The sequence below is a fragment of the Drosophila grimshawi genome, unplaced genomic scaffold (assembly GCF_018153295.1).
Source record: "Drosophila grimshawi isolate 15287-2541.00 unplaced genomic scaffold, ASM1815329v1 contig_311, whole genome shotgun sequence".
NCBI classification, from domain to species: Eukaryota; Metazoa; Arthropoda; class Insecta; order Diptera; family Drosophilidae; genus Drosophila; species Drosophila grimshawi.
This window is the reverse complement of record NW_025063098.1, coordinates 7,021,371-7,047,949: the sequence shown is the minus strand read 5'-3', so window position 1 is coordinate 7,047,949 and position 26,579 is coordinate 7,021,371. Positions and strand designations below refer to the sequence as shown.

Below are 26,579 nucleotides of genomic sequence, written 5' to 3'. Positions count from 1 at the left end.
ACATGGCTGAGCGACTGTCAAAAGCGAACACCGTTCGAAGTTGTACGAATATTTATCGAATGTACGAAATGCACTTTACAACACTACACACGAAACTATAAACAATTTCATCTTCCACATAAAATCAAATAATATCTAAATCAAATGGCCGATGAAGTTATTGTAGATGCATTACCATATATCGATCAAGGATATGACGACGTGGGCGTCAGAGAATCGGTAAATCAAGTGCTGTTTCATTCAGCCTGCTGAGAAATTAATATTTTGTCGTCTTTTGCTGCCAGGCGCTCGCAATGGTCGAGGAGGAATGTCGACGCTATCGGCCCACCAAGAATTATCTGGACCACCTGCCCCTACCGGCGAGTTCGCCATTCGAGACGCCGCTAATGATCAATGAATTTGAGCGAATACAAAACCGTCTGCCCATGGAAACGCTATCCATGAAGCGTTACGAATTGCCACCGCCACCATCGGGCAAACTGTCCGAGGTGTCCGCTTGGCAGGAGTCCATTGAAAATTCGATGGCACAGTTGGAGCATCAGTGGGTACGTTCGTTAAATCTTGAACTGATGCTGGACTATGGCACCGAAGCGTGGAAATCCTACCTGGAGGTGATTACAGCTATGCAAGCCAAAGCGCAGATCCAGCTGCAGCAGCTGAAAAAAGACATGCAGGATGTGAATTGGCAGCGCAAACAGGCGCAGACACAAGCTGGCGAGAAGCTCCGTGCCCTCGAGGCACACTGGGTGCTGCTCGTGTCCAAGAACTACGAGATCGAAAACGAGTGCGTCGAGCTTGAGAAAGTTGTGCAAGCAGCACGCGATCAACTGGAGCAACTGGTGCCGCCAGTCGAAGAGCAGCAGCTGTCGCCACAGACTGAGCATACAAACGGACATTCTGCACAGACGGACAGTAATGGTTCCAATAGCAATGAAAGCCAGAACAATGAGGCTGAGGAGAACAACAGCGATGGCGATGACGATAATGATGATGATGACATGAACAACAGGAATGGGGACAACAATGTGGTGAGCGATAGTGCTGCTGTCCAAGATGAGGAGGAATCCACGAATGATTCATAGGTGTTGCTGTAGGTTCTTCTTTATTATTATTATTATAATTATAATTTGTACAATTCGAAATACATATATTGAGTCGTATAACAAGCAAAATGCGAATACATTGTATAAATATAGGATTCGTGTGCGTTGTGAGTAGCGCCACCTAATCTAGGATCTAGATCATTAAATCGTATATGTTATGTATATGAATATTATAATATATATGTAATTGTAGTTAGCACAGCTTCATTCGCTGCCTAGTGAGTCGTCGTATGGCACATTCGTGATACTCTATGGTTATCTATGGCTAGTTCTCGCACGGACCGGAGCGGAGCGGATACGTGAGCTACACATTGCGGTGGGAGCAGGTGGTGGCGGCGGCAGCAGCAGCAGTAGCAGCAGGAGGGGAGAACGCGATATGAGGAGTGGAGCCATTTAGTGATATAGCAGGATATGTGGCATGCATGTGCGCTACTCCGCCCCGTCGCAAGCAACCAGCATAGATCATCTAATCCTACATTCTACAGCGTCGTCTCAGGAACATGATCAGTATGGTGCAACTGGTGACGACGTTGTTGCTGTTGTTGTTGCTCCTGCTCCAGCATCATGTCGCCAATTCTTTGCTCCATCTTTTTAATACGCAATTGATACTTGCGCTTGCTCTGCTCCAGCATCTGGACCAGATTGCTGCATAATAGAGAGATAATTTTTTAAATTCCTAATACCAATATATATTTAATTATAGGCTTACTGATTTGATTTTTGCAATTCCCTCAAATTGAGATGCATTTGCTCGCACTTCTCGTCCGTGGCCTTTTGACTGGCATTCATGTTGAGCAGCGTTTGAATGCGACTCTTTAGCTCCGTTTCTCGACTCAGTGCCTCGACCAGCTGTTGTTCGGTGAGTGCCGCATGCTCGGCCTCCGAGTAGGAGACCCGATTGGTGGCCTGCAGCTGCTTGAGGGCCTCATGGAGAATGCTGACACGCTCATTGGCATATTGCTGTTCGCGTTCGGCCTCCTCCTTTTTGGCCTTGAGCTGTTGATTCTGGTCACGCAACTCAAGCATCTCCTGCATAATGACTGCTGTCTCCAGGTCGATGGGTGATTTCTTTTCCTTGTCGTGCTTGCGCAACTCCTGATCCTTCTCGAGGGCTAAACGTTTCTTTTCGAAGACATCGCTGAACGGCGACTCCAGACTGACTATGGTGTGCTGCACAACGGAGCGTCTGCCCTTCAGCTTGGACACGTGATAACGCAGACGATTATCGTCATCGCTGCTCCAGTGGCGTGTCGACTTTGGCGCATCCTCGACACCTAAATTAATGTTATGCTGCCAGGGTCCCAAGCTATTCTCGCACAGATTCTTCTCTGTCTCCAGTCGCGCCAGGAGATGATGTGCCACCGTTTCCACGGCACGACGGCTTTCCTCAGCAGCGGCTGACTTGTCGCTTAGCAAAGCCAACCTATACGATAATTTTCTTTATTTATATAAATCTTAATAATCCCAGAGGTGAACCTACCTGCTCTCCAGCAAGGCTAACATCACATCATAGGCTTCAATGGCGCGATCGCTGCAGTTGAGCGCCAATTGGAGAGCAACAGCATTTGACTCGTATTTGCCACACAGTAGATAGAGATGCTCGGTGTGCTCCTTGGATTCGTCGAGGGTGAGCGACAATAGTGTGTTGCGCATCTTCAGTTGCTCCATTTTGCGCTGCAGTCGCTCCAACTCTAGCTGCAGCGGTGCCATAAAGCCTTCCATCAGCGAGCTTTGCTTGCACACTAAATGCTCAACTAAGTTGATGTCCTGTGGACCAGCAGAAGTGTATGAGTATGTATAAGGATTATAGATGCAGTTGACTCTTTACCTCATTGCTTAGTTCCGTGTGGCAATCGTCATCATGCGTTGCTTCCACTTGTGGCTCATTCTTGCTGGCGCAGCGCAACTTAACTCTCTCGGCCATTTTCACGCACTTCTGGGGACTGGTTAGCGAAACGCAGGCTGCAAAGGATAAATATATGTCTATATTAACAAATTAAGACTATTTTTAACAAACGCATCGATAAAAAATATAATTCATTTATCGTAACTGCCAAAATAAATATTGTTTCTATATTATTTGCATACCATTCAAGTCGTTGAGTTGCTGATCACAGCTGTTGCCATTTTCGTTGGCCTCCAGTTCGCAGGAAAAATAGATTTGATCCTCCACGACGGCCGAGTCCTTGTCCTTTGTGGCAATCTCAGCCTGCAGCAGCGCAATTTGTGCCCGCAAGTGAAGCACCTCCTCCTGCAAAGCATCTAACTGCCCCTTACTGATGGCATCTGGGGGTTTAATATGTAAATTCTCTGCACTGGAACAGGCACCTTCGAAATCATCGAGAGCATCAGTTTGACACTCGCCCTCGTCTGCATCCGCATTGGTTAGATTCAATTCCGAGTTATAAATGGAACCCTCCTGATAACTGACCTCTGCGACAGTAAGGGGAAAAAGCTCTCAAGAATTTTTCTATTTCATATTTAAATTATATTTATTACACATACCACTGCCCTCGCCCTCCGGCTCTTGCTCCTCCATAATGATATGCTCTTGTTTGCTGCGTAATTTCTTACTCAACTCCGCGATCACGCAGTGCATCTCGGTGAGGCGGCACTCATGAGCCTGGCTCACCACCTCCAAGCGCTTGTGGCACATTTCCCGCTCCACATTGCTCTCCGCCAATTGGCGGTCAGCCTGTTGCAGGCGCTGGGTCAGCTCACGCACCCGATTCTCCAGCTGCTGCACAGACAACTGTTCAACCTGCAAGCAAATGAAAATAATTATTAGTATTTATTTAAATTGGGATCATCATAATTTTCACATTAATGGGTCGACGTGCCATCGGTTGCGACATTAGTGTGTACTCCCAACTGCGTCGCTTCTCTGCATGCTGAAAGCCGCCAGTGCTGCCCCCGAGGGGCGTGTCACTGCAGCACATGCAGCTCAAGCTGCGAGGCAACAATTGCTCCGCTATCATGATCAGTTTACAAATTATTTCAGTATTATTTTGTTTTTTTTTTTATTTTTATTTTAATAGTGATTACGTCGTCCGTTGCTGTCCGTGAATGCACGTCGCTGCAACTTGACCCTGCGCCTTGCCACGCATCTGCGCAGTGCGCAACGCAGGTCAACCGACACACATACAAACATATATATACAGTGGTCCCTGGGTAAAACGAATTCCAGATAATAAATGCGTAATTTTTTATGCTCGAATTCCGTATTATAATTATTAGCGGAGTTCAATAATTCAATTCCTATTTGTACTTGAACTTAAAGCAGCGTTTTTCTCTGAGTGTATTTGTGCTCAGCTGTTCGTAACTAGCTACGGAATGTTTTGCAGTCTGTAAATTGCGCTTAGACCTTCCCAATATTTTTTCACACTTTCTCTTATTCGGTTTACTACTAAATATTCCTTGCATGATCCCTTTCGAGTAATCTGTAACGAGTATTCTATTGTCTAATTGTAAGTCTATTGTAAGACTTTTCCATGTAATCAATTCAGAGCCCTCAGTTTCTATCATAAAAAATCCATTTTAAGCATCTTGTCTCTTTAATAACATTTTGAGCTTAACTAATTCATAATATTTTTTATTTTGTTTTGATTTGAATATTAAATATTATTTTGAATTTAATTTCAGATTATTTTTGTGATATGATTTTTATGAAATTAAATGAAAATACAAAATAGTTTTGATTTTCTTCTATTTATATTTTTATGTACATTTGTGTATGTGTGAATGGGTGTGTGTGTGTGTTGCAAAACGTCACTTACTTTGTTGACAATGTCGAGCGTTGAGCAGCTGGAAATGTTGTTGTCGCTTTCTGTTGTGTCGCGCTGCGTGTGCTCTGGTGAGTCCATCTCGTAGGAGCCTACGACATGCTTGGGCTGATTGCCCAGATTGATGCCGCCGCCGCCGCGTGGTGAAATGCTGCCAAAAACAAATTCAATGTCATCGTCAATGACGCCTCCGCTGACACCCTTTGATATGCCCATTATGTTGGTATCCCTCTGCTGCTGCTGATGATGATGGTGATGATTGCCCTGTTGCTTGCCCTGTCTGCGAGCCACATCGGAGCCAATCCGGGAAACGCGGGCAATTTGCACATCGTTGGACATATTTTTTGTTTGGCAGCAGTTTAATTGCTTTGTGGGGGGAGTGGTGGGTGGGGGGTTTGGCTTGGGCCTTTGGCTTTGTTTATGCTGCGTTTATTTCGCCTTTTTTACTTATTTTTGATTGACGCTCCATTTTCATAGTTAATGGCACTTGAATTCACATGGTCTGTGCGACCTGCTTGCAGTTTTAAGGCATTTTTAATTCACAAAACAATTATTTCACATTTGCAACAGCTACAAATTTCTTATCAGAAAATGTATACTATATTCGTCGAGCAGTGCTGGGTAACGTTCGAACGTGAAAATGTCAAGCGGTGCTGTAAAACACCACTTAATTTAACGGAATTCCTTTGAATGTTTAAAATGTGAAATGAAAAATATGTTCAAGCTTTATGCAGAAATCTGTTTATTGTACGTTGTAAATATTAGATAAATATATAGTTAATAATTCGTATTCACTTAGTAGTGATATGCTATTAATGTATGATACTCCATATTTAAATTATACATATATATTGAACAGGTCTATAGTTAACAACTAATGCATTGTTGCAGCATTCTCTGCGCGTATCGTTACCATCGCCTCAAGGTCTCGCATATCTAAATCGTGCAGAGCCTTTTGGACTAGTGCCGCCAAGTGTGGCGGCAGATCCTTAAGATCCTCCATCCGTTCCCTTGCCACAGCGCTGGATATGCGCGGAGTGCCATTGCAAGCGAAACCACAATTGCCCGAATCCGTCGTTGCCGACGATGATTTATACGCATTGATGGACAGATCATTCAGTCCATACACAGATGAATCGGCTGACTCCGATGACAGCGAGGACATGCCATCATCTGACTGCAGTACACCCAAGCACCCTTTGACACTAGGTATATTTTCATATGGCTCGGATGGTATAGTATTTGTTTGCTCTGCAGCTGTAGCAGCAGCAGATGGTTCTGTTTCAGCAGCCTCTGTTCCTGGATCATCGACCATGGCGGCGCAGTACCCATTGAGCAGTAACTGTGAGGGCGCATACCCAAGCTCCTCATCGTCTTCCTCCATGGCGGTATTATCCGAGTCACCGCTTAAGAGTTGCTGCCAACGCCGTTCCAGTTCCTGCATTTTACTCGCAAGTATTCTGTGTGTGCAGCAGAAGCTTAGCTTAGATTGTTAAATTAACATTTCTTAATCCGACACCTACTTGTTTGTTCGCTTCTGATGCGTCAGCGCCAGATTCTTGTCGTTCAGGTTGTCCAGTAGCGCCAAACACAGGGACTTCAAATCGTGAATTGTCTCTGTTTTACCTGGCAAATCAATGCCACTCTCCAGTATTGTTTTTACTGAAATAATTATACGATTTAAAACCAATTTCAGGATTGGGCATTTAATTGGACTCACCTTGTCTGGGACTTAATATGGTTTCATCACTTGTGCTTCCTCCTAGCTTGACAATGCCCCTTTTTCGCTTTGCTTCCAGCATGGTCTAAATGAATTTTTTTAAAATTATAATTAATACAATGCATGATGTTAAGGACGTTAATAATACACCTTATACTTGCTGACAGACTGCTTGGTTAGTTCCAGCTCATTATCCTGAATCTTAACGCGCTCATGCAGGTACTTATTCTCCAGTAGCACACCGTCAATGTCCAGTAGCTGAAAAACCGCAACTTTTTATATTTATTTTCAGTTTATATATTAATTTAAGGAAAATTCATAAAATGTAAAAGTCCCCGAACTAGATGTAAATAAATATAAAGGAAATAATAGCAAATAAAATTAGACTCAGCTGAGTTCAAATATCCTCAGATCAAGAAAAATTTCTCAGCTTAAACATCTTTCCTTAAATGTAAAATAAATTTCTTTTAACTATCAAGTTTAGATTTCAGTCTTCTGTTGGCGTCTCAACACGTCTCCAATTTCTGATCAAAATTGATTTTCTGATAGTTCCTCATATTCCATGTTTGCTTACCTTTGGGTGCATTTTGTTGGCTTTTAGGGCAACCAATAATTCATGGTTGAGCCTGTGCGCCTTGCATTTGTAGGCATCGCGTTCCGTCATGAGTTCCTCCTTTTCGTCGATGATCGCCTTCAGATCGAATGCCAATTGTGTGTTCCTCTTTTTTAGATTCTCCAGATGACAAATAAAATCTGCCCGCTCCCGTTTCCATTGCAGCTCCTCCTTGTTGTGCGCAGCATTTTCACTGACCAGCGCTTGCAGTCGAGATTTACTATTTGCCTCTCGTTCGCGCAGCAGCTCCATGTCGCCCTGGAGCTCGCCAAGACGTTGCTTCAGACCCTCCACCTCGGTGCTCAACTTGAGATTCAATTCGCGCGTCTCGTGCAGCAGCGCAGCCAGGCTCGAATTCTGACTCAATGCGCCGCAGGCTCCTCCACTCCCTGCCAGCAGTTCACTGCTACGTTTCATCGCCGAATAGCGCAACTGGAGCGTCTCGGCCATCAATTTGTACTGATCACGTTCCACGCGAAATTGCTCCAGCTCCTGGCGCAGGATGCGCAATGCTTCCACTTTACTCTGCAGCTTTCGATGCACCGCAGAGTTCTGCAGTAAAAAAAATCCATCAGTTTGAATAATACTTGAAACGCAAGTGGGGGATTCCCTGCTTACCTCCACGTTGTAGGTCTCCATATTGCCACCAATTGTGAATTCGTATTGATTGGCATTGACACCGTTACTGTTACAGTTGCTGTTGCTGGCATTACTCTGACCATCATCCAAGTCCATGCCGATGCCGTATGTCGCCATATGTTCCACCTCAAGCGATGTAAGCTCGTAACGGTTGACATGAACCAGCCCAAAAACTATATACGTTCTATGGCATTATATATATTTTTTTTTTATGTATTTACTGTTGTCAAATTCAAGTGAAACACAAATTTTGTTAATTCTGCTCGCTTTCAATTGTCGCAATTCCTTCCGCGTATAAAATTAATCAATTTTTTACTTGAGCCTGCGCACACTGCACTCAAATCTTAATATAACAGTGTTGTCAACTGTTACTTGTTAACATATTTACTGCTAAAACAAGTGCAGCAAGTGGGACTTTTAAACGTTTTTTTTATTTATCTCAGATTTATTTTTAAGTATTACAGTTAATTATTACAGTTAAATTAATACACGTATAATTAATATAATTCAATAATACAAATCGGCATCTCTTTTATAACAGTTTGTATACATATCTTGTAAAATTAATAAAGTTAAATATGCATTAAAAAAGCACGTTGTGTTTTAATATTGTTATACATATATGAGACAACGACGAATAAAGCCGCAAAAAACCCAGCGTTTTCAAATCGCAAAAAATCATAAATTGAAATAATAAGGAAAAAATGGCATAAGAAACCTAAACGCAAGATTAAGGCACATGTCACTAGAGTCGGTACTGTCAACGCCAGAGGTAAAGAAGGTGGTCGAGTGCATGTGTCTGGCAACCGATATGCAATGTGGACGCTGCTATCCAAAAAGGAGAAGAATAATATGGTTAGCGACGACAAAATGCATTCAGAGAATCACTGCCTTGATGCATTTGCTTGCGTTTATTACAAATCCATTAACATCTGCGTGTTCATTTCTAGGTTCCCTAAACGTAATAAAATTGACATCTAGATTGGTCCCCATTGCAGTTTGTATTGGTTATCATTGTCACCCAATTGTAAGCACTGACAAACTACGAATTACAGCTAAGATTGGAGTTCTGCAGATGCAATCGAAATGAGATGCGCCGGAATTTCGCAGTTCAATTTGAAAACGAATGAAGTAAAAAAGCGATGGAGAATTATTTCTTGTTTTTTTTTTCCTTTTAACTCAAATGTATGCCCATTGATCTTTTTATTTATTTGAACACAATGAACACATGAGTGTCCAACCGCACATAAGTGTCCAACCGCACATGAGTGTCCAACCGCAGAGGCTATGCCTTTCAGTAGCGATTGGAAGCTGTCCTCGAGTAAGTTTTCCTTTTAGGCAAATAGTCCGTCGTTATACTCGTCCGCCGCAAGATCTTTTGCATTCTTTCCAACTGCTTCTCTATTCTGTGGAGCTCTGCATAAACTGCATCAAACTCCATTTTGGCAGCGAGTGAGCTAAACTCGGATTTTTGTTTTTTATTTAAATTTAATTTTTTTTATCTTTATATTAGAATTTGTACATTTAATATTGAACATGAAAAATAAACTACTGAATTATCAACCTTTTCTTTTGGAACAAATGTATTGGAATCTCGAAAAGGTAACTTGGTTATGTATACTCTAAGAGACAACTATTTAAATATATATATACATATATATGTATGTACATTATAAATAGTCAAAGCATAATTCAATTGAAATATTTGTATTGCTTTCTATGTGTTTATCTGCAGCTCATGGCACTGGCAATGGTGACCATTTTTCGCACAACGTTCACGTTTGTGCCATAGTACGGATCAATGTCCTGTTTGCCCATTGTTACGTCACAGTCCATGCGCGTGGTGGTCGGAGCACTGTAGTCTTCACTGGCGGTGTCCAATGCCGACGCATGGAACTCCAAACAGCGACTGACAGTGAGGATCTCTTCTAGATTTGATACTTTGATGCCGGCGCCGGGCATAATGATAATGTCCCGATGATGTTTCGCTATTAGTTGTGCCAAATAGTCAACACCCTCGGCCGCTGACGATCGAAACCCGCTGCTTAGGATCCGTTTGAATCCCAGTTCCTTGAGCAGCTCGACATTCTCATGCATAAACTTATGGTCGGTGAGATCGAAGGCCCGATGGAAGGTGACGGGCAGCCCGTAAGAGTGCTCCATCACACGTCGACACTTGTCCACGTCAATCGTGCGCTCTGGCGTAAGTGCGCCAAAAACGAAGCCATCGGCGCCATGGGTTCTCAGCAAATCCATGTCTGTGAGTGTCGCCTGCAGCTCCTCCTCACTGTAGACGAAATCGGTGCCACGTCGTGGCCGCAGCATGCAACAAATGGGTAATGCTAGTGGCAGCTCCTTCAGAGTCTTAAGCGTTCCGGTGGTGGGCGTCAAGCCGCCCTCCTGCAACGCGGCACAGAGTTCGATGCGTGCCGCGCCGCCTTCTTCTGCGGCAAGTGCCGATTTAATCGAATCCACACATACCTCCAATTTAATTTCGTGAGAAGACATTGTGGCTAATCTTTAATGGGCTGGAGTAAGCTTAAGCTTATTACTTCTTAATGGTTGTGAATATATTTTCTTGTTTTGTTTGTTTGTTTATATTATTTTTCAATGTTGGCGTCTCTTAAGCTTCGACAACAGCTGTTGTTTACCAACGACTTTAGCATTAACATTTGCTGTTATCAATATCGAGCTGCCGTTACTCGCCTATCGGTTTTGAAATCAGTGTAGAAATGAAAGGTTAATTGGTACTCTGCTATTATTTTCATTTGCAATTTGGTCCTCTATGTCTTGACTTGTAGTTAGATAAGGTATTATGTGGTTCCATGGTGACAAAGTGTAAATTTTAATATATTTTCTCGCTAGTAAATAATAACAGACCAGTGCTGTAGAATATGCAAAATATCGCAAACTTTAAAAACTGCATTTAATGACACGAATGGCGCAAATTATCGCAAACTTAATGTATACTTATCGAATGTAACTAAGATACATCGATGTATCGATAAAATGCAACATTCCCAGACGCAACACAACTCTGCTGTTCTAACCTCAAAGTGGCTAACAAACAAAAGTTGCCTCAATAATAAATATATTTTGTTTTGCCATTGAATACATTTGTTATTAATAACAGTGAACCGATAATGATGTGTTCGCGCTCGAAACACTTGCAATAGTAAATCGAAACAAAGCAACAAAACGTCCATTAAAGTCAAACTGCAGTAAAATCAGCAGCAGCACCGAGGCAACATAAATACAAATACACAAAAAAGAACACACAAATAAATAAATAGAAATGTGAAAAAGCAGCAGCAACATAATAAACAACGACTAAAACCAGTGTTAAGTGTAAAGCAATGCGTTAGTTAGTCGAAAACACATTGCATTTCAGTTCTGTTATGTTGTATGCGCAACTTGAATGAAAAATGCTGTAAATTACGATTTTCACTGCGTTCTCTCTGGCCGAGAGTTGCCAGAGGAGTTGCTCTAACTACTCCAACTCCTACTCCTGCCACCTTGAAACACACGCATACGCATACACAATATAGCAATGTGCAGCACAGTGATTTAAGTAAATCTATCTACGTCCGCACGGATCTTCTGAATGCTGGAGAGAAATGCACTCGCAAGACAATCGCAACAAATAACCACCAAACAACAACAAATAATCAGAGTTCGCGTCCGCGCTGCTACTGCTGCTGCTGCACCCACATCAATATATATATATATATATATATATATATATTACCGGCGACTGCAACTGCAACTGCAACAGAAACTGCTGTCGTCATAATTAGCCTTGTTTAGCATTTAATTTTTGGTCGTTTGCCGTCGTCGTGCCTCACACACTCTCTTGTTACATTCTTTTCGTTGTTTACGTTTACGCTTGTTGAATTTCTTTTTACCGTCGTGCAATTTCCTGAAGAAGCCCATTTACATTGCTACTAGTTACAAATTCTTCATCGTTGAGCATTTATAATCAAAATGAAAACTTCCTCGTCGTATTTGCCATCTATATCATCATTATTATCGAAATCACGTCCAGCCACAACAGCAACTACAGCAACAATTCAATTGCACCCGTCCAAACCCAAACTCGTCACCACCATCAACGCAGCTGCTACGCACGAGGACCACACACTGTCAACCGCATTAATTGAAACAAATGGAATTACAGCAATTTGAAGGTGCGTTCGTCGGTTTTTTTTTCTCTTAACAAAATTCAATTTAATAATAATCATAATTTGCTTTTTTCTAAATTTAGTTAGTTGTACATAATAAATTGGCAAGGATGTTATTGAATTGAAGTCTATATTTAAACAGCGTACGATTTCTGCAATGTTTCCACATACATGCTAAGATATATCGATATCAATTACAATCGAAGGCAATCTTGCTGCATTAAAATACCTAAATCTGTATCCATAGATTTGAAATCAGATAATATACATTTTAGGAGTTCTTCTACTATTGTCTGCACTGCAGATCTTTAAAATTTCGCAACATTATTTAAATATTGTTGATATATGAAAACTCTTGTTAGTGTTAAAGAATAGCATTTTATCTTTAAGTTTTTTTTTTTTTAAATATTAATTTTTTTCTGTACATATAACATTAACAATTGGGATAGAGAAAGTACATAGCTTAGAAATTGTTAAGACCTTTTATACTCTTAAAGGATATATTAAATTTTCCATTCTGTAATTAAATTAAGCAAGGAAGAACAGCTAACTTATACATAACTTAACATACTCTTTCAGACCGAAGTCATCAGTTTATATCTAAATTTCATGATAGAAACAGAATATGTTCTATGTTCTTCAAAAATGTTAAGAAACACATAAGCAGTTCATTTAGTCAGAATAACTTGATAATTAAAAACACGTCTTCTAGCCGATAGTTTTTATGGGTGTTATGTATGTGATATAATGAGCCGATTCTGTTTTATGGTAACTATGGGAGCTGTCTATATAATATAGTAATCCGATGCTGTTTTATGTGAGCGAACTAATGATGGACACTGCATAAAACACCTAACTAAATTCGTTTTAAAAAGCTTTATTTTTATATTTTTGTCATGAATTCGCGACCGCTAATATAATAAAATATCATTCTCCAAGGGAAGCTCAATATTCAATTTTACATTCGCTTTTGAAAAGCATTTCAATAAATTTGATTTTTCTCAGAAATTCAATAAAAATCTGTGTCCTGAATTCAATTACGCGTAGGCCAAAAGAATTCGTGTGAAAAATATTTGTAGTTTTCACCCTTTTGGGAAATAAGCTGCCGTGTTGAAAGCAAACCACATTTTAAGGGTTATTGAATTTGATGTGCACTGAAAAAGGAAAATCATATCAGGGAGATTACATTTTATTGCTTTCTACGATTGATACACATATGCAGATACTTAAATATTTTCAGTTAAACGCAAATAATTGAAAAGCGTGCTTCAGATAATACGATTTTCTTAAATTAGCTTAGCTAGTTAAAATTTTTGACTTTTCGCTTATCTACTTTTAAATACGGATGTGAGCAGCGGAAAGATTTCCTCTTACCAAGTGCAACAGGTGTAATATATTCATATGTATCTAACGCATTGATGAACGAAATTCCAATTTTATAAATTATATAAGACCTGGAGCGAAACGACCGAAAACTGAATCAAAACATTGATTACAAATATTTTACATTAATTTCATTCGACACTTAATGATATGAAATAACTCCAGCTAGAAATTTCATAAAGTTTAATTCATGTACAATTGTAAAACCAAAATGAAACACCTGCCTTTCAACACAAAATGTGTATAGAAAACAAGTAAACTTGCATATCCTTTAGACCGGAGTTAACCTGCCGACAAGTAAATTTTAGTCTCAAGTTCGAGATATTAATTTTATGATGATTTTTGTTACTGTTTTACGTATTGCTGCAAACTCAATATATTTTGTCAGACATGGATGTGAGGTGACATAAATGTTTACGACTATTTCGATCATATAACTTATAGCACACCATTTGCCATATTATTCTTACGTGAAATATATGATCAATTAGTCCGATAGTTTCTCTCAGAGTCACTAAGTGTCCTTGGCTAAAAGCCAAATATATACCAATTTTCATCAAGATCTGGACAGACGTAGTCGGCTAAAGATGCTGATAAATAATGCTTTACTTCGATCGATATTAAAATAAATAAGATAGAAAAACTTCCTTATTATAAAAACTTTATTTGTTATAGATATAATTACACCAGAATTACGCACCATATTATACTAGAATTTCATCATTATATCAGTTAAAATTCATTGTTAAATCTATTCTTTTTATCATTTTAGAAAGTACAGTGTTTGGAATCCCGAGATATCTTTCATATTCACGCAATCTTAATGCAAATTACACATGTAAGTATTTTGGTTCTCTCTATGTCTGCTTTTATTTATATAAACTAAGTATAGATGTATTTTAGAAGTATTTAATTGTGTATGTTATAATTAACTTTAGTTAAACAAGTTTCCAAAAATTGTTAACATTATTTTCTTTGATTTATTAAAATGCAGTAAGTCTAAATTTAAATAGTTTACATTTATTATCAAATATAGAAATTAAACAGTTATCTTTAGCACGTCATTTGAAAAACTGTCGGACAGTTTCCATGTAAGCACCATATGGTAGTCCATTGGTGAGTTTGGCTAAGTAAAATTATTAATGCAATAACTCAAATGCCGCCCAATGGCAGCTATATGATGTGATCCGATTCGGTTGACTTCCCCTTATACATTTACAGATTTCCTTCATGCTGCAAAATCCCCAATATATTGTCAAAGTTCAATCAAATTATCTTCAGAACTGACAGACTAGTTTTCACATAGACAGAGCAAAATAGAGACAGATAAATAAAAATTACTATATTAATACGGCTATTGATCTTAACCATTATTATAAATAACATAAAAATATAATAAAATTAACATATAGTTGTTATAAATTCTACAACATTTATATGTAAATTAAATATATAATAATGGAAAGGAATAGGCTTATTGACAGGACAATGTAGACTAAGAAGTCATCTATCTAAACTGGGTATTAGTAGCGAACTATGAAGGAATTTTTTTTACACGAGGAAGAGTCTTCAAGGCACATCCTAGCAGATTGTGATAGGAAAAGATGTAATATCCTGGGGTTACATGCTCTGAGCTTAGAAGACCCGAAAAAGATTCTAGCATTCGTGCACGAGTTGAGGTAGATGGAAGAGCTGTTGGCTCAGAAAGGGCCACAATAGATCTGGTGGCTCGCAGTGTATGAATTCAAATAATAATAATAAATATATAATCTTCAAATTGCATCGTATTTTGGTTTAAAGTCTTTCCTATTTAGTACTAAATACAAATTCATAACGATGGCCGCTGATTTGAGTGTAAATTAAAAATGTCTGCCAATAAAAGCCAATTAAATGAGTGCAACCATACAAAAAACATCTGTAAATTAAGAAGCACAAAACTACTTGTTATATTTTCAAAAACTATTTGAGTGTTTTTTCTTACAATATATTATTCCAAATTCCAAATACATATTAAGGTAGCTTCGGAAGTAAGTAGTGTAAGTACGAGCTAACTAATAAGCTGAGAGATAATAGTGGCTACTGAAGTCATCCATTAGCTCAATTTCTTGTTTTCAGAAGAGTTAAACACTTGGTCGCCCTGGAAACCTTCATAAATATACAATATTTACTAATTTAAAGGATTTCACTTGTAGATATTCTGAAAGAATATCATATCTTATGCCTAACTATTTTTGTTAAAGTTTTTTGATATTTACACGTGCGTTTTGCTCAAGTAAAGTTTTGCCGTTGACTTTGTGAAAACAGGAAGCATCACGAAGGTCAATTGGTGTGTAGGCATTACGAACTGTGTTATTTTTTTTCCCCCAGTTTTCCTAGTCTAGACTTGAATCAGACTCAACATTCAGCGCAATGGCGGTCGTCGGCAATTTGCCTTTAACCTCATTAGAAACAAAACGGCACCGACACACCGACAACTGACTGCAAATTACAACCAACCCCATCCGCCAATCCCCTTTTATTCACAGAACGCACTCATTGCTTTTCAACTTATTGGAAAATAATTTTCATACTTGTTTTGAGTTTCTAGTTGTTTGGGGGAGGATTATAAAAATACTATGTATGACAATGGGTGGGGAGGGTGCAAAAATTCAACCCTCACCCGTTCATACGATTTCTTCTTGTTGTTGTTGTTCTAGTTGTACATGGACCGTTCGAATTGTATAATACTAGTCTCCTTTGGGTTATTTTTTCTTCTTATTTTTTTTGCTTTTGCTTTTGCTTTATATACGCAGCAGCGGCTCTGGACCTGCGCATATTGGTTGTACACACAATGATTTCTATTCCGTATTGCCATCTCTTTTGCGCCGCACAAAGGGCCGTGCCGCAACCACTGACACTTTGAAAAGAACATCCTTTGTAAGTGTTGTTGTTGTTCTTGTTGTTGTTGCTGTTGTTGCTGTTGTAGTTGTACATGAAGCATCATTATGCTGGGCAGTCAGCTTTGGGGGCGGAGTAGGCGTTAGGGGGAGCAACTCTTCAGTTTGGCTCTGGTTAGCTTTTGGTTGAGTCATCCAACACTGATTGGGATTTGAAGTGCTCGAGTTTTTGCCATTTACAATCATCTAATAATCCTCGACGTAACGCAAAACGGTGCAGTTTACCAGAAATAAAATAATAAAAAGCGCACATGCAACAATTGTGCCCTAAACAACCACAACAGCTCTTAGCCCTTAGCTCTAAGCGCCCAAATGGGCAACCCCCAAAAAAAACAGTGATTATATACATGGTTTTTTATATACCAACACACACAAACACACACAGTCGCAGGCTCGTTTGCAGTGACAGGGTGTGTTTGGCAGTTAGCGTTCTACATATATATAAATATATATGTATATATCTGTGTATATGCTGCTTAAAATCTGGCTTGGATGCTGCTGTCATCGGCTGACGAGATTCAGTTTGACTCTTTAGCTTTGTGCCGTTGCTTTCTTTGCCGCTTGCTTTTGTCAGTCAGTCGCGTGTTCAACAACAAGTTTGTCAACAGTTTGTCAAGATTATAGTTGTCGAGGCGCCGCCACCTAAATATCCAGTGTGTCATCAAGCCATTGTTAATGCATCTCACGCAAGTGTCACTTGCTGCCAGGACGAGTGCTTCACCAGAATCACCTCAGACCTGAATCTCAACCAGTTCAAGACGGCTGTAAGTATTCCATGCCAAGATCGCAATTATCAAGTAGCGTTCTGCATCGTTTTCTTTCTTTTTTTATTTTCATCATCGTTGCTCAATAGACCTGTCAATCATATGAAATCATAATATGTTGGTAAGGAGCATTTATCCTGTGAACCGTACAAAATGTAATTGGGATAATGAAATCGCTCATCTGCGTCTCGTCGAGGGGATTTCTGTGCTGTTGCATTGCCCCGAGGTGTATTGTTAGTGAATGCCATTCAACCGGCTGGAACTAAGATACAAAAGAAATCGTTGCCACAATAAGTTCACATTCATTTTTATATCTTAAAACTATTTAATAAAATGAGTTGGTTCTCAAGTGTGCCTCCTTTTTTTGGCTTGCTCTTGCTTCAATAAATTCGCTTTTCAATTTATTTTCAATTTGTTATATAGTTGTATAAATATGTAGATAGTTTTTAATAGTACCTAAATTTTTCTTCAAAATTATTGAAGAGCACAAAGTTTCTAAATTTATTCCTTAAACTTGGTTAATAAGTATTATTGTAAACTAGATCTGTTAGTGCCAAAGGAGGGTTATTATTATTATTATTATTATTTTTGTTATTATTATTATTATTTTAGTGGTAAAGCAGAAAACAATAGAATTTCATCCGTTAAGGAAACTTGAGAAACTTTTATTTTTTGCGGGCCACTAAATCATTTAGCTGAGTGAGGAATAATCAATCGAAAGATGGATTATATAAATAACATTTTGGTTAACTAAAAAAGTATAGATCAAACTCAGACGTTACGCATGCTATTATTTTTCGAACATTCTGACAAAAACTTATCAATATAAAACTGTACTAAGATTAATATAGGAACAATCTGTCGAAGATATATCTTGTATGAGTTGCACTTCATTGCAAAAACTCAAAGAGGGATTAGAAAGTTAAAATGAAATTAGATATGAGTATTGGAAATCTGATCTTCAAGGTTAAACACGTCAAATTTAATACTTTAATACATTTTTCAACCTTTCCCTTTTGTGAAATTCCTTACAATCAAATTAACTCATAAATTATTATTTACTACTTGACGATTGGCGGCGGCTCAACACATTTGAAGCTAGCTCTTGAATAAAGCAACAGTCACTCTGACGTATGCTCGACTGGGAGCCGAACAGTGTTATTAAACTAGTTGCTCTAATTTGCATTTAAACACACTACTACTAATACCCTAATACCTAATGTTAATGTTATCTTCGATTCTTCGCCTCTCTTTTTGAAATTAGTTTTTTGGTCTAATTTATGTCCACGCCCGTCGGTTTCCGTGAAATCAGTCGAGCCGAACTTATTTAAGTTGTTGGCTGAATTCCCAAGTTCTTTCTTATTCTATTTCCATATAGCCACGAAAACTATTAAAAAAAAAACACCACAATACGCCCTCGTTACATGCAACATCAAAACTCTCTTCAAACTTTAGACTCTCATTGTAACAACGTGAAGACAAAAATGTATTATTATTGCCAACAGAAAATGAATTTCAAAAGATGAAATAATTTCTCTAAGTACGATTATTAATTCGATTCACTTTAATAGTTATTGTTAATATGCAAACAAGAAATAAATGCTATCTTTGACACACCGAAGATATTGATATCCTTGCAGATCGAAGTCAATCAGCCAACATTTAAAATCTTGGCCCAAAGCTTGACATACTATTATGTTTTTGTACATTTCAAATAAATTTAATTTATTATTTCACATGTATGAGTATTGCATCTACAGTGTCTCAGACCCTATTTCGACCAGTGTCTAGCATAAAATTGAAAGTGCTATAAAGATTAAGCAAGGAAACAAACGCAAAATGTTTAAATGCCAATTTGTTTCATGTTGTATCAGGTGTGAAAAAGAAACTTTAATTTATTTTTTTAATATTAATTAATTAAAATTAGTCAAAAACTGAAAAGATGTCCAAAATAAATGTCAAAACTTATTTCGAACAGTCTTAAAAAAGTAACATTTTTGCCGTATAAAAGCTTAAATAAGGATGTTAACTCTTACTACAATATCCTTTACCCTTAACAACTTCCCTTAAACTATTATTCAAGGAAGATACCAGATAGTAGTAGTTTCTGGGCTGATTTTGCTCCACTTATCCAGCAGAGCATTTTTGATATCGGATCTGTGATTTCGGATGTTATTTTCCAGCAGAGCCCACAAATTTTCAATAAAATTTAAATCTGGACACTGGGCCGGTGGAATTATCATCGGTCTTTGGAATTTTTTTTAAAATAATGTATAATTAATTAAAATTTTTGCGAGACACTGGCCGAAATAAGGTATGTACGTCTATCTCGAGACCACACAGCATAAAATTCATCATTAGACTGATTGTTCCTATGGCTGCTGTATGATATAGTTGTCTTGTCTGGTCGGCTCACAAAAATAGACGGATATATGCAAAGTTTAAAAATTGTAATACTGTTCAAAATTGTACAAAAAGTCATCAGTTTTTGACAGTTGGTCAGTAGAAAATTTCAGCTCGTTATCCGCAATGGTTCCGATTTAAATGGGTTGCGTTGAGCGAGAACGCGAACGAATTCTAATTACAAATATATCATTTTTAAAAACTCTTTATTTGCACTAAAAAAAAAGGCAACTCATCTAATGCAATATTGTAAATTGCTTTTTAATCGCACTAAACACTAAGCCAAATCCAAATCCACTCTTTGCCATTGAGCATTGTATACAAAGTAAATCTTTCTTAGTCGGTGCCTTTTTCATTTGCTGCATCCTTGTTGCGCTGCTGTGCACTACAAGCAGCTATTATGTCCTTAAAAAGGCAGCAGGCAGATCTTTGATGTTGGCTAAGGATTCAGTTGCGCCAACCATGCATCCTTGAAGCAGACTTCGCGCATTTTCAATAGTTTTTTTTTTGCCTTTGCCGTTGCCTTTGCCATTGCCTTTTGCTTTTGGGCTTTAGTTTAAATGTGGCTTGGTTTTTCGCCCCACAAGGAGGCCTTCAAGTGGCCACTGGCGCATTTTTAGATGTATGTGTGTGTGTGTGTGTCATCCAATTTAGGGTCTCGCTCTGACTGAGGCTGGGCACTGTCTCTTGTCTCTCTGTCGCTGCTCGAACGCTATGCGCTGAGCGTTTTAATTGTGCCTTTTCTTTGTTCTTTTGGGCTGTAATGGAGTGCTATGCAAATGGCGTTTTGATGAGTTTCCTTGGCTCTGGCGCTCTCTTTGTTGTCGCAGCAGACGTTCATCCCCCTTGTATAACACTAAATATATATATATGTACATGTGTATATATATATGTGTGTGTGTGTGTTGGCTGGGAAGGGCTGCTGCTGCTGCTGCTGCTGCTGCTGCTGCTACTGCTGCTGCTACTGCTGCTGCTACTGCTGTTGCTGCTGTTTTCATCCTTTGTTGTCGTTGTCGTTGCTGTTGTTGTTGTTGTTGCTGCTGTTGTTGTCATTGCTCTGTTGTTGGCGGCGACAGTGCTCTTATGTAGTTGTACGTACCAGTCGTTGTTGCTTTGACTGCTGCGGCAAAAGCGAAAAGCGAACACACACACACACAAAAAAAAGAAGCAAAATTGTTGATTTTCATGCGCGTCAGACAGAAGCAGAGCCATCACCACCACCACTACCACCACCATCTCTGTATATGTGTGTGTGCGTTCCATTTTCAAAATTTCGTACATCACGGATTATTGTCCTTCCCTTTGGCATGGGCGATGTGCCCTGGAATATTGTATTGGTCGATAACATGAACCAATCAAAAACGCTCTCAAAATGGCCGCCATTCAATTGCAGCAATATCAAATTATACATAACTAAATGCCATATGCTCTTGCCTCGGGCCATGCCCAACTTAACTTCTTATCAATTTGCTTCTTTATGTAGAGCAGTTGCAGTGCCACAATTGCATGCCACATCAGATATTTATGCTTTTCTATTGCAGCACTCAGTTTCAACTTTTCCATTTGTACAAATTAGTTGCAACTTGTTAAAGCACAACTTATCTTTGACAGTTTTTGCGGAACTGATTCTTTTGTCTGTTGTATAAAGTTTTAACTTTTGGCTAGGATATAGATCTCTATATTTTAAAATTAAATAAGTACTTTTATATGAATCGCTAATAATATTTTTTTTTATATTTTTGTATTTTTTTTTCGAAATATTAAATATATTTGTATTTTTCACCACTCTTTGTCTTATTGACTGTGTGCCTTGGTATTTTATACAATGAAAAAATGTTTTTAAATGCAGTTCTAAAATTCGTTGTTTAAATAATCTAACAACTGTTGAACATCGAATTATTTTAGTTATAAAATGTGACTATTCAAGTTATTTAAACGGATCAAGATCGTCAATTTATCTAAACACTTCTTTACTCAATTTAATTGCTTCGAAATAAAACTAAATTCACAAAAAGCAAATAAATTCTGCACATATTTCAGGTTAATAAATGATAATATGTAAATATATAAAAAAATATATTATTTAATAACAACAAGTTTTAGATTTAGAAATTGATTTAAAAGGGGACGATTCAGATTACATATTCTTTGTTGGGAATTAAGAGTAGTAGTTGGACAAGTATTTTTAACTTGAGTTGCGGAAGTTTGTTGTTTGAAGAATATATTTTCCATATTACATTAAATATATAAGATGTACGATATAACAACAACTTTATGCATTGTATTAAGTGCCATAAAAATCATATTTAATTGAATATTTCTCTACTGTTATACATTTGTATAAATTGTAGATAATAATTAATAATTTATACTCTAATTATAATTTAATTATACTCTAATTATTAATATGAACACATATGCATATGTATATGCAGATCTGTATAATAAATTAGCTTGTTGTTCATTTTCTATATTTAAACGTTATTTTTTTTTGTTGCCATTTTCTTTTCAGGCCTTGTCTAACTGCCTTCCAAATTCGCAAACGAAATACACACACCAAGAGCATCTTCCATATCCCAAATATTTTTTAAAAATATCTGGTGTTTGTGATTTGTTAAAACGTTTGATTGTCTTAACTTAAGCATAGCAATAGATTAAATATTTAGCACGAGCACGAGAGCTTTGACACGGTTGGTGGAGTCATTGTGTGCAACTTTTGTGTTGGCCGCAGTAGGAAAGAAGCGGGCGCATTTAGAGTGGCATGAGCCATCCGTTGGGACTCCGGAAACATGATGATAATGAGTGTAGTGGGCCACGACCACCTGTACCCGGAGAAGAGAGCCGAGTTAAAAAGGTAAATTAAAATGAAATCCAAATTTGGTATTCAATCATGTCATATCAACATTGATATGCTGCAGATGACCGAAGGGGTGATAGATACCTTAAAGAACTCACCTCCATCATATCTGAACTGGGCCCGCACGCTAAATCATCTGCTTGAGGATCGCGATGGGGTGGAGTTGTTCAAGAAGTATGTTGAGGAGGAGGCGCCCGCCTACAATGATCATCTCAATTTCTACTTTGCCTGCGAGGGTCTGAAGCAACAGACAGATCCCGAGAAGGTCAAGCAAATAATTGGAGCCATATACAGGTAATCTACAAGTCTATCCACAAAATTTGTTCCAATAATCCAATCATTCAATAATCAATTAACTTTGCTTTATTCGCAGATTCTTGCGCAAAAGCCAACTGTCCATTTCTGATGATTTGCGCACACAAATAAAAGCCATCAAGTCAAATGAGATTCCGCTCAGTCCGCACATTTATGATCCGATGCAGCAGCATGTGGAGGCCACCATACGCGACAACATCTATCCGAGCTTCCTCTGTTCCGAGATGTACATACAGTACATACAGCAAATGTCTGCGGTGCAGGAGCGTTGCAGCAGTAGCGGCGCCACTGCATCGGGCAGCGCCGGCAGCAGTGGCAGCGGCGGCAGTTGTGGCAGCAACAATGGCAGCACTGCCGGCGCCTGTGCTCTGCCGACGGCAACCACCAAACAACTGCTCGCAACATCTGGCAGCAGTGGACCAATTCCGCCCGGTGTCTTCATCAATTTGCCAATGAATAGCGGTGCGGTGATGCCAGCTGGCACATGTAGTGCCAGCGGCAGTGTTTACGGTCCATCAACGTCAGCCAGCTCCAGTGGGTCGATCAGTGCCACAGACACGCTGCCACGCAGCTCCACACTACCCACGCTGCACGAGGACTCGGAGCTGTCGCTCTGCGATGATTTCGAGAAGGTGCAAGTCGAGGGTGGCTCGGCGCGTCCGCATATCGATTTACCCATGCGACTGACGCGCGATCTATTGATAGCAACTCAAAAAAGAAGACTGGAAATCCGACCACCCGGGTGAGTAACTTGAAAACTTGAAGGGATTGCCAACCCTTGTTGCACAATTTTTGATTCTCTTTAATAGATTAGTTCAAAATCCTGCATATTTTCAAACACTCGTTTGATGCATGTTCACAAAACGACTTAGACCCATTGTGAATAGATTTGTTTTCAATATTTTTATTCCTTTTTCATGTTCAAATATTATATTCGTCTTGAGAGACTTACTTGGTTCAATAGATATAGAAATAGCAGCCTAAACAAAGTTTTTCGAAGTGTTTTAATAGAGATTTAACTTTAAAATTTTATTTTCCGTTGATATATTTTTGGTAAATTCGCATAATACAATTAATACAATTTTGTATATGTTTATGCAAGATTATTGAATGAAAGATGTATATTTATAATCATTTTAAAAACATTTTTAATTTAAAGTAAATAACACTTTTCATTAGCATGCAAATTGCAATTACTTAATTACATATATTTTATTTGTTAATAAACAAGAGTTCAGTTTAATCACTGTTCTAAACTCCGTTGGTATTTATAAATTCACCAGTTGAAAGAGAAATGATGCAAGTATATAAGATATTTTCAAACAATTATTTAGAATACAATTCTTACAGTTTATATTATTTTAATAAAATCGTAAACTGTAATTTAGGCCTAAGCTAGCCTAAGTGTTATTTAATCAAAGATTTCATTCTGTTCTTAATTATGTACATATTTATTTATGAATTGTGTTAATTTGCTTAATTTGATTTCTTTTTATTTACATATACCCTTAAACACACATATTGAACGATCACAAATCGCACGTACGCACGCACCCACCTACAACAAACAACAACACAACCATGAAATGTGACATCCATCTGCATACATATTTACAACAACAACAACAACAATAAAACAACCACAACCACAACACGGATTTACAAACATCGATTTATTCGTTTATTCTAACTATTATTTATGTATATTTTTGATTTCTGGACCAACACACAATTTGTTCTGTACATAAACCAAACCAAACCAAAAAAAAAAAAAACAAAAAAACCAATTACCAAATACCAATTTTGCCGCATTGCATGGATGAAACAAATAATGTTGTTGCCTGCCTGCCCCCATTTAAAATATGTGCATGCGTATGCGAATAGAGCTCACGGTTATGTGTACACTGCGAGCACAAATACATCCTTTATACCGAACTCACGCGTTGATTCGGAGAGGGCGAGCGTAAGCTCCGGCGGCCGCACCGACTCCGATACAATGTCACTCTCCAGCTGCTCAATGTAAGTAGTTCTACACTGCGTCCACCGCTTGAGATAGAATTTGACATTTGGCTGTCGTTGTCATAGTTTCTAATTCATTGACAAAATCTATATATTTATTATGTGTGTTTTGTTTTTCAGGGATGGCCGCCCGTATATAGATCGCAGACACAGCTCCACGGAAAACAAGGCCATACGCCAGAGTGCCATGGCCAACAAGGAAACGAACTCCTTTCAGGTAGGCCAAAGAAAAAATCAATGAATTTAATTATTATTAAAAATGGTGTTGTTTTGCTTGCGATCTTAGGTTATACCCCGCACGCAACGATTACATTCAAACGAGCACAGACCGCTGAAGGAAAATGAGCTTTTGGCCCTGCTGATACCCAAACTGGAGGAGGTGAAGCGCAAGCGTGATTTAGAAGAACGTGCCCGCTTTGAGGTAAATAACTTGAACAACATGGATTTCTTATGTATTTCCCACTTGTAAACTTAATTTATTTATTTCTGTATAGCGTATGCCGAGCGCTTCGCTGCCGAACAACGAAAGATCCAGTGCCAGTGATCGAGCATTTGCCGAGGCGATACGGGAAAAGTTTGCACTCGATGAAGACAACGACCAAGACATACTGGACCAGCATGTGTCGCGTGTGTGGAAAGATCAAACGCCACATCGCTCACCTGGCACAATGTCACCTTGCCCGCCTATACCATCGAGAAGACGCACTGCAACACATGACTCGGGCATGGTCAGTGATGGTGCCATGAGCTTGAGTAAGTTAACTATCATTCAATCAATCAATCAATCAAGTGCTTCACATTGTATATATCAATTGTCCAACCAGGTGGTCACTCAATGAAGCACTCAAAGTCAATGCCCGATCCCAGTTCCTGCTCTAGGAAGCTAACAAATAAATGGCCTTCAATGAACACAGACAGTGGCATCAGCATGTTCTCATCTGATACTGTTATGAAATACAAAGAAACCAGGTAAACAAATTAAACAAATTGAATTAATTGATTTATATTAATATATATGATAAGCAGCTCCCGCTCTGGTTCAAGCACGGCCTCAAAATTGGAGGAAGCAAAACGAAGACTGGAAGACGAGCCGCGTCGCACTCGTCGATATGCCCAACCGCAACTACAACCCCACATGGTGGCTATGCAGCAGCAGCAGCCGCTATCTTCCTTCAGTAGTAGCAGCAGCGGCAGCAGCACCCTGCATCATCAGGTCGTGGTGGGCCCACCGCCGCTGCCGATCAAGCCGCCGGAAACAGTTGTGGTGTTTTCATTCTGCGAAGAGCCAGTTCCTTACAGAATTAAAATACCCGGTACTCAGCCGACCCTGCGCCAATTCAAGGACTATCTGCCACGAAGGGGTCACTTTAGGTAAGCAGATTAACTTCGATTTGATCTATTTTGAAATGATTTTCATTTTGGTATGCGCACAAATTTTGCAGATTCTTTTTTAAGACGCATTGTGAGGACCCGGACAGTCCAGTGATTCAGGAAGAGATTGTTAACGACTCCGACATACTGCCGTTGTTCGGAGACAAAGCGATGGGTCTTGTCAAACCATCCGATTAATCTTAAGGATAACGTGTAGATTTTCTATTAAGTTAAATTATGAATTGAGGGGGGTCACGATAATGGAGTATGTCTGTATGTTGAGAATACAACTCAAAAGAAGCTATTCCCAGAAATCAAAACTTAAATAGAACTAACTGTACATTCAATAGGCTTTTGCAAGCATCACAAACTATTGTACGGGGTCGGGGACGGGAGCGACAGGATATGGGTATGAGGTAGAGTTAGATAGGGGTAGGGATAGTGCGTTTAGGAGGAGCAATGTGTTTCATAATTTCGTCCTTAACATCTGGAG

General features: G+C 38.9%; 5 protein-coding genes across 7 annotated transcripts; 2 read left to right on the top strand and 3 right to left on the bottom strand.

The window, feature by feature from the left end:
- Window positions 1-82: 82 nt before the first annotated feature.
- On the top strand, window positions 83-1,167 carry LOC6564302 (pre-mRNA-splicing factor SPF27). Its single transcript, XM_001990090.2, has 2 exons — window positions 83-219; window positions 285-1,167. The coding sequence occupies exons 1-2, from the start codon at window positions 145-147 to the stop codon at window positions 1,080-1,082; spliced, it is 873 nt and encodes a 290-aa protein (XP_001990126.1). The 5' UTR covers window positions 83-144; the 3' UTR covers window positions 1,083-1,167.
- Window positions 1,168-1,228: 61 nt separating this feature from the next.
- Window positions 1,229-5,406, bottom strand: LOC6564303 (colorectal mutant cancer protein). Of its 2 annotated transcripts, none has more exons than XM_032737221.2 (7): window positions 4,880-5,406; window positions 3,609-3,864; window positions 3,192-3,536; window positions 2,932-3,065; window positions 2,584-2,870; window positions 1,813-2,526; window positions 1,229-1,748 (listed from the first exon to the last, which is right to left on the bottom strand). In XM_032737221.2, exons 1-7 carry the CDS (start codon window positions 5,222-5,224, stop codon window positions 1,583-1,585), a joined length of 2,247 nt encoding a protein of 748 aa, XP_032593112.1. In that variant the 5' UTR covers window positions 5,225-5,406; the 3' UTR covers window positions 1,229-1,582. The 2 variants fall into 2 exon arrangements, with proteins under 2 accessions (XP_032593112.1, XP_032593113.2); XM_032737222.2 differs by lacking the exon at window positions 4,880-5,406 and adding an exon at window positions 3,926-4,096.
- Window positions 5,407-5,610: 204 nt separating this feature from the next.
- On the bottom strand, window positions 5,611-8,153 carry LOC6564305 (coiled-coil domain-containing protein 149). The gene is made up of 6 exons (XM_001990093.2): window positions 7,837-8,153; window positions 7,180-7,770; window positions 6,756-6,863; window positions 6,606-6,690; window positions 6,409-6,547; window positions 5,611-6,345 (listed from the first exon to the last, which is right to left on the bottom strand). The coding sequence occupies exons 1-6, from the start codon at window positions 7,972-7,974 to the stop codon at window positions 5,760-5,762; spliced, it is 1,647 nt and encodes a 548-aa protein (XP_001990129.1). The 5' UTR covers window positions 7,975-8,153; the 3' UTR covers window positions 5,611-5,759.
- An 857-nt stretch (window positions 8,154-9,010) lies between these two features.
- Window positions 9,011-10,516, bottom strand: LOC6564306 (copper homeostasis protein cutC homolog). Its single transcript, XM_001990094.3, has one exon. It carries the CDS (start codon window positions 10,363-10,365, stop codon window positions 9,583-9,585), a length of 783 nt encoding a protein of 260 aa, XP_001990130.1. The 5' UTR covers window positions 10,366-10,516; the 3' UTR covers window positions 9,011-9,582.
- A 1,080-nt stretch (window positions 10,517-11,596) lies between these two features.
- On the top strand, window positions 11,597-26,433 carry LOC6564307 (axin). 2 transcript variants are annotated; one of them, XM_001990095.3, is made up of 12 exons: window positions 11,597-12,044; window positions 14,194-14,259; window positions 22,037-22,378; window positions 22,443-22,675; window positions 22,755-23,438; window positions 24,581-24,715; window positions 24,836-24,932; window positions 25,002-25,136; window positions 25,210-25,468; window positions 25,540-25,684; window positions 25,742-26,086; window positions 26,158-26,433. In XM_001990095.3, exons 3-12 carry the CDS (start codon window positions 22,286-22,288, stop codon window positions 26,282-26,284), a joined length of 2,253 nt encoding a protein of 750 aa, XP_001990131.1. In that variant the 5' UTR covers window positions 11,597-12,044; window positions 14,194-14,259; window positions 22,037-22,285; the 3' UTR covers window positions 26,285-26,433. The 2 variants fall into 2 exon arrangements, with proteins under 2 accessions (XP_001990131.1, XP_032592819.1); XM_032736928.2 differs by lacking the exon at window positions 24,581-24,715.
- Window positions 26,434-26,579: the final 146 nt, after the last annotated feature.

Coding starts and splice junctions, on each gene's coding strand:
- LOC6564302 (XM_001990090.2), top strand. CDS start 145: ATGGCCGATGAAGTTATTGTAGATGCATTACCATATATCGATCAAGGA. Junction 220..284: donor ACGTGGGCGTCAGAGAATCG/GTAAATCAAGTG, acceptor TTTTGCTGCCAG/GCGCTCGCAATGGTCGAGGA.
- LOC6564303 (XM_032737221.2), bottom strand. CDS start 5,224: ATGTCCAACGATGTGCAAATTGCCCGCGTTTCCCGGATTGGCTCCGAT. Junction 2,527..2,583: donor TTAGCCTTGCTGGAGAGCAG/GTAGGTTCACCT, acceptor ATTATCGTATAG/GTTGGCTTTGCTAAGCGACA. Junction 1,749..1,812: donor GAATTGCAAAAATCAAATCA/GTAAGCCTATAA, acceptor TCTATTATGCAG/CAATCTGGTCCAGATGCTGG.
- LOC6564305 (XM_001990093.2), bottom strand. CDS start 7,974: ATGGCGACATACGGCATCGGCATGGACTTGGATGATGGTCAGAGTAAT. Junction 6,548..6,605: donor CATATTAAGTCCCAGACAAG/GTGAGTCCAATT, acceptor TAATTATTTCAG/TAAAAACAATACTGGAGAGT. Junction 6,346..6,408: donor CATCAGAAGCGAACAAACAA/GTAGGTGTCGGA, acceptor CTGCACACACAG/AATACTTGCGAGTAAAATGC.
- LOC6564306 (XM_001990094.3), bottom strand. CDS start 10,365: ATGTCTTCTCACGAAATTAAATTGGAGGTATGTGTGGATTCGATTAAA.
- LOC6564307 (XM_001990095.3), top strand. CDS start 22,286: ATGAGCCATCCGTTGGGACTCCGGAAACATGATGATAATGAGTGTAGT. Junction 22,379..22,442: donor AAGAGAGCCGAGTTAAAAAG/GTAAATTAAAAT, acceptor GATATGCTGCAG/ATGACCGAAGGGGTGATAGA. Junction 24,933..25,001: donor AGGAAACGAACTCCTTTCAG/GTAGGCCAAAGA, acceptor TTGCGATCTTAG/GTTATACCCCGCACGCAACG.